This window comes from Oncorhynchus mykiss, chromosome 1, assembly GCF_057628025.1.
Source record: "Oncorhynchus mykiss isolate SJ-2025 chromosome 1, ASM5762802v1, whole genome shotgun sequence".
Lineage (NCBI taxonomy): Eukaryota > Metazoa > Chordata > Actinopteri > Salmoniformes > Salmonidae > Oncorhynchus > Oncorhynchus mykiss.
In genome coordinates, this window is record NC_143022.1 from 73,912,078 (window position 1) to 73,924,105 (window position 12,028).

The following is a 12,028-nucleotide window of genomic DNA, read 5'->3' on the forward strand; positions in this document are numbered from 1 at the left end:
TGGGAGCCAACGATGTTCCACCACCCTGTCACTTCAAATTGAATTTTGGCTACCACATAGCGCCTGAAAACACTGTACAACAGAATGGAACTTGAAAAGGAAAGAGACAAATTAATCCACCGGATGGTGATGTAGGCACATGATATTCTTCATTTCCTGTCAAAAATAAATCAGATCACAACTTTGAGGAAGTTTGATTGAGATCATTCAAATAATTGAAAAATCATCATAAAAATAGAAATGTCAAATTACATTTAATTCTAAATAGCCCATTTGCTCGAAACTGATGTTGACCCTAAACGACCAAGCCAGCATTAAATACTGTAACTACACCTTTCTGTTGAATCAGTCCTACTGAACACTAAGGAATAGCAATTAAATTCACACACACACACACGACTGTATGCCTCCACTGCAGGTGAGCGTACCATTTCCTGCAGGGGGTAGGTGAATCCCAGTAGGTGAATTTCAAGTTGGCCAAAAATGTGGAAGGAAGTGGCCCCTTTAGTGGCAAACACACACCGCACGCACATATGCACAGTCAAATTCATGACCAAAATTTATTGAGTGCAAAATAATATCATTCAATGATACGTACAGAGAGTCTTTAGCATAGGAACATAAGTACATTTCTTGTTGATCTTGGAAGAATGCTTTTTCCATATGTTATATTGCAATCTGTGAAAAAATCCCAGCACAGATACATATAAATACAAAAATGTGTATCATTAAAAATCTTGTTAGAGTAGCAATTGTATTACAGTATAAGTACATTTAAAACAGGATAACACCTAAGTCCCAAAAAAGTTTAAATATATTTCAATATATTTAACTAACATTATAAGCTACATAGTGTTTAACAATAATGCTATTGCCTCCTCAACCTTTCCTCAATCACATTTACCATTTCACTTTTCTGTTATCGTTCTACAGCACCAGCAATGCCCAACTCTACATTTCAAATGGTAAACATTGAAGTACTGATACATTAATAGACTGCAATTTGTTTAAACATGATTTGTGTTCAGTTAATGAAACATTAGAGCCTTATTTTATTAATGATTCAGTTCTACTTCACATCTCATTATTTTCGCTCTCCGTCTTTTAAATCTGTGTCAAAAGGCACACATCTTAGCTATCTTTGTTGCAGGTGCATGGTAACAATCGAAAAAGAAACCTGCACATTGCGCTTGCTAGTATCACTGCTCTTTATTAACCTTTACGTATCGACCTCAAGGCCTTTGTCAAAGCTTAAAAAAAGAGCAGTGATACCTAGCAAGAGCAGTGTGCAGGTTTCTTATTTTTTCTCAAATCTGCATCCTTTCAAATCTCTTATGCCCTCATACCCAATGCTCAAAATCTTACCAGCCAAGAGCCAAAACACACAAGTTTGTGCATGTGTGTGTGTGTGCATAATCTCAGACCAGCTTGAGAATTGACACACCAAATTTCATAAGGCAATTTAGGCCTACTTTTAATATTTGTCAGTAGTACAATATTTCATGACCTTGTCTGGGATTTGACGCCGGTACTGTAGACCAAGCCAGTCAATCATATATCACACAATCACTATGACAGCAATGACCTCTATTAACTAAGGATTAGCTATGAGGGATGTACAGTATCATATCTCCTGGATAATCATAACATTAAGGACGTTCATTATTTTGTCACTGGCAGACATGCCCTCTTCTAACATTTAACAAAGAAAAGAACATGCAATGATAAAACAATATTCCATAAAAATACATATCCTGCAATTTTACCAGCAACTGCAACAAGTAATTCATAATAGATGTAGGCTATCACCCAGATAAAGTAAATGCTGTATATTTGCTATAAAGGCTATATTCTGTCTGAAGAAAAAGTGAATGGACAGAATGAGTACATCACTAGATGGAACCATTGCAGACAAAAGTTACCCCTATCCACAGATCTGAGATCAGCTTTCCCTCGACTTATCCTTTGCTTCACCACTAGGAGTTACAAACCAAAAACTGACCCTGAATCTGAACTTTCAGACACTTTTGCAGTATGACCGTATAGATGGTCTGTCTGTGTCTGTAACAAGACTATTTCAAAGCTTTTATCCATCCTTTATGTGAGTGGCGTTTGCCCTCACGTGTGCTCCTTGAGTGCCATGTCCCAAAGGTTCACAAATAGAGCTGCAAAATAACCCCATCTGTCACATTTCCTTCCCTCTTCCTCTACTTTCCTCCTGTACTTAGACAAAGCTTTCCGCTTTGAGGACGCCCTGCTAGACAGAAGATTCACCAAAAGGGGAAGTTTGTTTTGGCTAAACTCAGCATGGCTCAGCTTAACCCAGTTAGACCCAGTTCAATCCAGTTAAACACAGCTCAGATCAGTTTTGTTGGGTTACAGAAAGAATGTCCAGATGGAGGGTTTCCAGCCCTGCAGCCTCAGATAGATATGGAGTTGCCATTTTGCTGGTTGGGGGGTAGACTGAGGCTGAGACTGGGACTGAGACCAAGGTTGAAGTTGGGCTCGGGGTCCGAAGGGGTTAAGGCTACATCATTGTGATTGGGCTCAGAGTCCGTGGTAAGGGTGACGTCATTGAGGATGGACTGGGGGTCAAAAGAGGTCACGTCCAGTTCATTGAGGTTAGCCACGCGACGGAAGACGAAGTGAAAAGGTGCGGCCTGGGGTCGACTGTGGAGCTCAGCTTTGATCTTCTGGGGGTATGTGTCAAGGGCTAGCTGCTGGCTCGAGCCCTCAGTGAGCAGGAACAGAGCATAATCCTCAGGGTCGGGAACTTTGAATTTGTAGGCACAGATCTGGCAGACTTCCTCTGTGGTGGCGTAGGGCTGCACCTGCAGGGTTTTGGCCGTGCAGCCGCTGTCCAGCTCCTGGAGCGCCACTCGCAGGTAGTTCTGAGGTAAATGAAAAAGATAAGGTTGTTTAGATGTATTTAGTCAAAGGGACTAAGAGTTAAGAATTCAGTGTGTGTGTGTGTGTTACCTGAAAGTCGTCTACAGAGGGCGCAGTGCGCTGGGTGGTGCGGCGACGGTGCCACTGGTGGAGTGTGTTGCGTGTTTCAGAACTGAGTACACGAGCTGCTTGCTCCTCTTGGAAGTTCCTAATGAGGGACATGGCTCCGTACGCACTGGTCAGGTAGTATCCACCTGGAACAACACAGGAGAGAGAGGAGGTCAAACATCGCTGCAGCCTGACACTGCTGCAACAGCGGTCAATGATTGACACTCAAGATTTAGTTGAGTTTACTTGAACATTACGATCTACAATAACATGGAAGAAGAATGGTAAGATTAGCCTCTTGGAACTCTAGAGGCAGTATTGTCATTTTTGAAGAAAAAAAACGTTCCCGTTTTAAAAACGGGATATTTTGTCAGGAAAAGATGCTAGAATATGCATATAATTGACAGCTTTCGATAGAAAACACTAACGTTTCCAAAACTGTAAAGATATTGTCTGTGAGAATAACAGAACTGATGTTGCAGGCGAAAGCCTGAGAGAAATCCAATCCGGAAGTGCCCCAGGTTTTGAAAGCGCTGCGTTCCAATGACTCCCTATATGGCTGTGAATGTACCATCAACGAGCTTACGCTTTCTACGTATTCCCCAGTATGTCTACAGCATTGTGACGTAGGTTTACGCATTTCTGTTGAAGAATAGCCGTATGGAGGCACATTGCGTAAGTGGTCACATGGTGGCTCCGAGAGAGATTCTCGCGTAAAGTACAGAGGTAGCCATTATTCCAATCGGTCCTAGAGAAAAAGGAATTGTCCCGACGGATATATTATCGAATAGATATTAGAAAAACACCTTGAGGATGGATTCTAAACAACGTTTGCCCATGTTTCTGTCGATATTATGGAGCTAATTTGGAAAACATTTCAGCGTTGTGGTGACTGCAATTTCCAGGCGATTTCTCAGCCAAACGTGAAGAACAAACGGTGCTGTTTCGCCTACAAAAATAATATTTTGGGAAAAAATGAACTTTGGCTATCTACCTGGGAGTCTCGTGAGTGAAAACATCCGAAGTTCATCAAAGGTAAACGATTTAATTTAATTGCTTTTCTGATTTCCGTGACAGGGTTGCCTGCTGCTAGCAAGGCATAATGCTATGCTAGGCTATTATAAACTTACACAAATGCTTGTCTAGCATTGGCTGTAAAGCATATTTTGAAAATCTGAGATGACAGTGTGATTAACAAAAGGCTAAGCTGTGTCTCAATATATTTCATTTGTGAAATCATTTTCATGAATAGGAATATTTTCTAGGGATATTTATGTCCGCTGCGTTATGCTAATTAGTTTCAGGCGATGATTACGCTACCGCATGCTGGTTTGGGAGTCGCTAGAGGTTAGGAAGGACATACAGTACACAAAGCAAATGTGTGTGTGTGTGTGTGTGTGTGTTGTACCTTCTCCATTGAGCAGAGAGGGGTCCAGCAGTTCCATCATGTAGAGGATCTCGTTATCTAGTTGAGGCATGTCACACTGGGCCAACACATAGGTCAGCATGGGCAGGAAGTCATCTGCCCCGTACAGACGACCTGAGACACACACACAACACTACAATTAGAAAGAGAGTGTCGATGTGTTTGTGTGTGTGCATACATATGTAATTGGTCTTGTTTATGCATGTGTCTGTACACTATGTACCTGAGTTGTCCTCCATGATGGTATAGATGAGTTTACACACACGCAGCAGCATGGTCACCTTCTTCTCAGGGGAGTAGAGTTTACACATGGTGTGAAACTTGTGCCGGATCTTCTCTATGGCGACTGGATCTGGAGGGAGTGCGTCGGTCACGCCCATTTCCTGGGGCTGCCGGACCTTGGCCAATGAGAGGTTCTCCTTAAGCTCCTGCCACGCCCCACTGCGGACCTGGAACTCCTGGAGGGCCACTCCCACCACACCTTTTAGGGGCTTCAGGACAATCTTATGCATGGCCTTCTCTAGGACATAGTCTGTTTGGGGGAAAGAGGGAGAAATACTATTATTTTGACAGCAAATACTGATAGGCACCCTCCACTCTATATGAATTCATTACAGGAAGTCTTAATAGATTCCTGGTAGTGGTAGGAGTGGGATTCAATCCATATCATCAAGACATTATGCAGACCTCAGGTTTTACAAGCACTCTCAAAGAGACCGACTACTAGGAACCATGATATCATAATACACACAGGATGAATGCAGAGTGGGAGTCTAACCACAGAGCTGAATAAGGCAGAGAGAGAGCTGACTGTGCAGTCGAATGGGGCAAACTCAGCAGGATTATACTGGAGACATCTGCAGACTTAGGAACAGCTTCTTCCAACACAACATTTTCAACCCGTTCCCACATTGTCTCGACCCACTTTTCTTTCTTTCCTTTCTCCTGTGTCAGATTAGCTACTTTTGGGGCTACTCTTCCTGGGGTCCAAACAGGAAACTACACAACAAATAAAATACATAATATTTACTGAAGAAAAATATAAATGCAACATGTAAATAGTTGGTCCCATGTTTAATGAGCGGAAATAAAGAAATCCTGAAATGTTCCATAAGCACAAAAAGCTTATTTCTCCAAAATGTTGTGCTCAAATGTGTTTAAAATCCCTGTTAGTGAGTATTTCTCCTTTTCCAAGATAATCCATCCACCTGACAGGTGTGGCATATCAAGAAGCTAATTAACAAAATGATCATTGTGCTGGGGACAATAAAAGTTTTTTCACAGAACACAATGCCACAGAGGTCTCAAGTTGAGGGAACGTGCAATTGGCATGCTGACTGAGGGAATGTCCAACAGAGCTGTTGCCAGAGAATTGAATGTTTCTCTACCAATGTCATTTTTTAGAGAATTTGGCAGTACGTCCAACCGGCCTCAAAACCACAGACTACGTTTAACAACGCCAGCCCAGGACCTCCACATCCAGATTTTTCACCTGCGGGATTGTTTGAGATCAGCCACCCGGACAGCTGATGAAATTGAGGAGTAGGTCTGTCTGTAATAAAGCCCTTCTGTATGGGTGGCCGATGCTCTTCCAGGCCCACCCATGGCTACACCCTTCCCAGTCATGTGAAAGCCATAGATTAGGGCCTAATACATTTATTTCAATTGACTGATTTCCATAAATGAACTGTAAATCAGTAAAATCGCTGAAATTGTTGCATGTTACGTTTAGATTTTTTGTTCAGTCGTACCCCAACGACGTATCACATACATAGCACTACATTTACATTACAATTTAGCCATTCAGCTGACGCTCCCATCCAGAGTGACCCACAGCTAGAGCATTCATCTTAAGATAGGCAGGCGAGACATCATCACAGTCGTACCCCAACCACGTGTCACATACATAATACAATGCATAAAAATGTTGGTGTCTCTTCACAGTCCCCGTCGTGCCGTAGTGTTCTTTTATCAGTTTTTTGTTATTTGGTTTCATTGCTAGCTTGAGTAACCTGGGGTGGCAGAGTTCCATGTAGTCATGGTTCCATTTAGACACTATTTAATACTGTGTGTTTCCCAGCCTCTGTTCTGGACTTGGGAGACCTCTGGTTGCATGTCTTGTGTGATACCGAAGAGTGTCCGAACTGTGTGCCAACTGCTTGAACAGATAGCTCAGTATCTTCAACACCTCACACAAAGACCAATAGTGACAAAGTCAATCATTCCTCAACTTTGAGCCAGGAGAGATTGATATTCATGTCAAAATCAAATCAAATCAAATTTTATTTGTCACATACACATGGTTAGCAGATGTTAATGCGAGTGTAGCGAAATGCTTGTGCTTCTAGTTCCGACAATGCAGTAATAACAAGTAATCTAACTAACAATTCCAAAACTACTGTCTTGTACACAGTGTAAGGGGATAAAGAATATGTACATAAGGATATATGAATGAGTGATGGTACAGAGCAGCATAGGCAAGATACAGTAGATGGTATCGAGTACAGTATGTACAAATGAGATGAGTATGTAAACAAAGTGGCATAGTTTAAAGTGGCTAGTGATACATGTATTACATAAGGATACAGTCGATGATATAGAGTACAGTATATACGTATGCATATGAGATGAATAATGTAGGGTAAGTAACATTATATTAGGTAGCATTGTTTAAAGTGGCTAGTGATATAGTTACATCATTTCCCATCAATTCCCATTATTAAAGTGGCTGGAGTTGAGTCCGTGTCAGTGTGTTGGCAGCAGCCACTCAGTGTTAGTGGTGGCTGTTTAACAGTCTGATGGCCTTGAGATAGCTGTTTTTCAGTCTCTCGGTCCCAGCTTTGATGCACCTGTACTGACCTCGCCTTCTGGATGATAGCGGGGTGAACAGGCAGTGGCTCGGGTGGTTGATGTCCTTGATGATCTTTATGGCCTTCCTATGACATCGGGTGGTGTAGGTGTCCTGGAGGGCAGGTAGTTTGCCCCCGGTGATGCGTTGTGCAGACCTCACTACCCTCTGGAGAGCCTTATGGTTGAGGGCGGTGCAGTTGCCATACCAGGCGGTGATACAGCCCGCCAGGATGCTCTCGATTGTGCATCTGTAGAAGTTTGTGAGTGCTTTTGGTGACAAGCCGAATTTCTTCAGCCTCCTGAGGTTGAAGAGGCGCTGCTGCGCCTTCTTCACGATGCTGTCTGTGTGAGTGGACCAATTCAGTTTGTCTGTGATGTGTATGCAGAGGAACTTAAAACTTGCTACCCTCTCCACTACTGTTCCATCGATGTGGATAGGGGGGTGTTCCCTCTGCTGTTTCCTGAAGTCCACAATCATCTCCTTAGTTTTGTTGACGTTGAGTGTGAGGTTATTTTCCTGACACCACACTCCGAGGGCCCTCACCTCCTCCCTGTAGGCCGTCTCGTCGTTGTTGGTAATCAAGCCTACCACTGTTGTGTCGTCCGCAAACTTGATGATTGAGTTGGAGGCGTGCGTGGCCACGCAGTCGTGGGTGAACAGGGAGTACAGGAGAGGGCTCAGAACGCACCCTTGTGGGGCCCCAGTGTTGAGGATCAGCGGGGAGGAGATGTTGTTGCCTACCCTCACCACCTGGGGGCGGCCCGTCAGGAAGTCCAGTACCCAGTTGCACAGGGCGGGGTCGAGACCCAGGGTCTCGAGCTTGATGACGAGCTTGGAGGGTACTATGGTGTTGAATGCCGAGCTGTAGTCGATGAACAGCATTCTCACATAGGTATTCCTCTTGTCCAGATGGGTTAGGGCAGTGTGCAGTGTGGTGTGCATGTCATTGACATTTGCCCTCCTTGTACATTAAGTGTAATACGTGCTGCTCTGTTTTGGACCAACTGCAATGTGCCTATGTCCTTCTTTACCGCACCTGACCACAAAACTGGACAGTAATTCAGGTGCAATAAAACTTCTCAAAGTAGCCTAACCACTCCGTCTGAGAATGTGTGTAATGCAAATAAATGTGTGTTTCTTCCTTGTAAGTCAAGACCAGCAACACATGTCCTTCCTTGTAGGTGTTACATCACTGTATCATTATCAAAGGTATGGTTTAAAAATAGATACTGGTAGTACAAAATATAATTATTCCAGTAAGCAGAATAACCAACAGGTTAAACTAGACTTGTGACACTTCACTGGCAATTAGTCAAATTTGATCAAAGTCAACTTGTCATCTTCTATGAACAAGCCTGGTATTTGGTATTTATTAGGATCCCCATTAGGCACTGCAAGAGCATCAGCTACTCTTCCTCAGGTCTACATGAAACATTACATAATACATAGTACAGAACATTATTAATCAAGGACTGAAATACATTTAAAACGTCAAAGTCTACATATCAGTACGTATCTAGGTCTAATACGTAGTACAATACAAGATATATAAAATGGCTGTCTGTTCAGTCCCCTTTGTGCAGTAGTGTTTTTTTATCTGGTTTTATTGTCAGTTTGAGTTACCTGGGATGGCAGTGTTCCATGTAGTCATGGCTCTACTCAATACTGTGTGTTTACCAGCCTCTGTTCTGGACCTGGGGACTGTGGTAGAGCAAGCCTGGTACCTTGTAGTTCTGTTAAAGTGGTTAAAATCGCTGGAATGCAGTGCCAGCACTAAAAGACCTCAGGCCTGCGGTTGGGCTCAGTGCATGTTTCCCAGTGGGAGCACACATGTACACACACACGCACCCATACAAAATCCCCCGTGGCCTTTGTTTTTGCATGCACGTTATTTTCAAGTTTCTCTGGACTGGTCTTTAAAACAATGTGCCTCAAGCTACTGTCCTTCCTTACATATACTGGTACCGCTCATAACTCTGGTCATTAGCACTGTGGAATGTAACAACATGGAAGCGTGGAGGGTTAGCATGCAATTCTGTAGTGTACTAATGCACAGGGATGCAAGCTAGTGAGGGCCCAAAAAGGTGATACTTAAAAAAAATTAAAGAATATGATCTACATGATCCGTCTCGGTGTGTAAAATAAAATGTGGTTAATGTGAACCTAACTTGCATCTAAAAAATGTAAAGAAAGCAATCCAATGTTATTTGTTGCCTAGACTTTACTGCAAATGATACTCAAGGTCTTGAGAAAAAAACAATACACGAATATTGCAGTTAGCCATGACAGCCTTTATAATATAACACTTGAACACACACATAAATATTGCACTTGGGAAAAAAAAACATCTAAAGTAGAAATAGAATGAAACAAACAGGCATTCTATTTGTTCTCTATTATAGTGGCCACTATAGACATTGATTAAGTGCACAAGGCTGTGCACAAGGCTGCATGTGAGTTGAGTTCAAGTGAGTGAGTTCAAAAAATGAGTTCACTGAGTTCAAAAAATATAATCCCCCTCACTCTCTCTCTCACACACACACACGTGTTACTGTCAAATTCAACACAACAAAAGCAATATCTTTGGGCTACACTGCAAAGCGCCTCATTTTCACCTAATTCTCTCAATCGGAAAATTAACCACATAAGTTACTGTAGAGGGAAACATTAGTTAATGGTGGTTAGTTAGGGTTAGGGTTAACCCTAACATTTCACAGATTGCCATGGTCATGGTAAGCAACTAACGCGTTATAACTTGAATGCAAGGGGTCGTATACCAGTTAATACTGTAATGAAACAGGCAGGGAGCAGGTCTCGAACCCTTGACCTTGTAGCCCGAAGTCCAGCGCGCTATCGACTGTGCGGCAAAAAGCATGCTCAAGCGGCAGAGTTGATATCCGCGCTTATAAACCCAGGGTCGTTACACTACTATAACGAATTGATTAGGTTACTAATGTTAGCTCATTTGATGTCGTAACGTTAGCTGTCTGACTTTATTAGCAAGCTAATTTTCACACCATAAACTCAATTATTTGATCAGATGAGTTGGCTAATGTGGCTCAACATTTCTCTGGCTGGCTAACGGAGAATTCAATCCAGTTTATCTAGCAAGATTATTAACAATGCTAATACTTCCACCACACTTCCTTCCACCACCACACTTTCTCCCTCACCTCAAACTTTCCAAATGGCAGTTATTTTTCGGTTACAGCTCATGAGGTACGCTTCATCACCTTCTCACCCCCGTCTCCGTGGTCAGGCTTCTCACCTAACGTTACCTCTTCGTTATCGTTCAGGGGACTCGCTGCTGTAACTGCCTTTCTACTCTCTGCTGTCTTTCCAGAGCGCGCGCTGATCATGTAACTAGCAAATTGGTCGTATCTTCTCTGTTCAGTTGCTTGCTGCGCTGCATTCTGTTGTTATGTGAACAATTGGCTGAGCCTTGGATACAGCCAGTATAGCTCCAAACGTGCATCACTCTTTCGCTTACAGCCAGTAGTGATCCCCCCTGACTTTTCTCATTGAATCTACATGAATCACGTAGGTCACCTATTTTGGATTCAAAACGGCGAATTTCGCCAAAAGGTGACTAGTTTGCATCCCTGAATGCAGTTGTTAAACTCACTGTATGGCATACAACACATGCTAGATGAGTAAATGCTGGATGAGCAGGTTGTCTTTAGAGAAGTCTGAGGTCAATGTGAGTAAGTGGGGTTTGATGAGTGGTGTGAGAGGGGACACAGGAGCTATCTCACTTAGGAGGGACTTTTTATGGTTACACACTTATTTCCCATTAGGCCACAGAAACACAAACACACAAATGTACAGTATGTACTGAGGGCCACTTCCGCTTCAAATACACATCTCCCCACCAAAACAACCTTCCTCACCCACAATCTCCCTCAACACATCCTCCCTGCAGAGCTTGCATGTGAACCGGAGGGAGGGAGGGACGGGAGGGTGGGACAGACAGACGAGAAGTGAATCCATTCTCACATCCCACACCCTTCCAGCGCCATTGTGCCGCCACATAGTGACAGATTGCCTCTCTGTGACGCACATTGAGGCTAACAGAAATCCCCTGACAGTATATTCACTATAGCTCTCAACACAACTTTGAGTAGATCTCTAATAGCTCACACTATTCTTGTCACATTTCCCCAAAAGTCACAGTGTGTAAAAATGGCCCTGTAATCTAGAGGTATGGCAAGGTCATCCAATCTGAACTGTCGCCAAATTCAGGGCTGCAGCTGATATGGACTCTATTTACTTCCTCGTGAGTACTCTGCCTGAAGATTGGCTACCCCTCGTACATTTCCAACAGCCCCCACTCTTCCCCCTTCATGTCCCTATTGTTTTTTATCTATAGAAATATGTACCCCTGGCCCCTACATGGTACAGTACTTGTGAGTCCTAAATTAATGGTGTTCATATGGTGAGATTTCCACCTAGCCTAACAGAGGGCCATGTGGAGCAAGCCATCGCTATTGCTAATGTCTGTCCAACCATTTCAGATCTACATGAAGTGCTTAGGGTCTAGGGGTGGAGTTGGAATTGGGCAATAGAGTCTCCCTTCCACAAACTCCTTACAGGCCTATAAACAGAGCTTCAAAACAACTTGTTGCTCAACTTGGCACCGAGCATAGCAATGAAGCCAAAACAAGGAAAAACTGCCAAGTGGGTTAATTTAAGGAGACACAAGGGTCCCATTCTCCCCCCTCCCTCTTCGCCCCCCTCTCTCTCCATGCTCTTGC

The 12,028-nt window shown here is 43.2% G+C and overlaps 1 protein-coding gene across 3 annotated transcripts in view; it reads right to left on the reverse strand.

Moving 5' to 3' along the window:
- Positions 1–536: 536 nt before the first annotated feature.
- Positions 537–12,028, reverse strand: part of rin2a (Ras and Rab interactor 2a) — a 69,779-nt gene continuing 58,287 nt past the window's right edge. For all 3 annotated transcript variants that reach the window (XM_021610686.3, XM_090239706.1, XM_090239714.1), the window contains 4 exons: positions 4,647–4,955; positions 4,406–4,537; positions 2,980–3,143; positions 537–2,891 (listed from right to left, as the gene is read on the reverse strand). In XM_021610686.3, the coding sequence (XP_021466361.3) occupies positions 2,421–2,891; positions 2,980–3,143; positions 4,406–4,537; positions 4,647–4,955 (1,076 nt within the window). In that variant the 3' untranslated portion in view covers positions 537–2,420. The remainder of the gene's footprint in view (positions 2,892–2,979; positions 3,144–4,405; positions 4,538–4,646; positions 4,956–12,028) is intronic.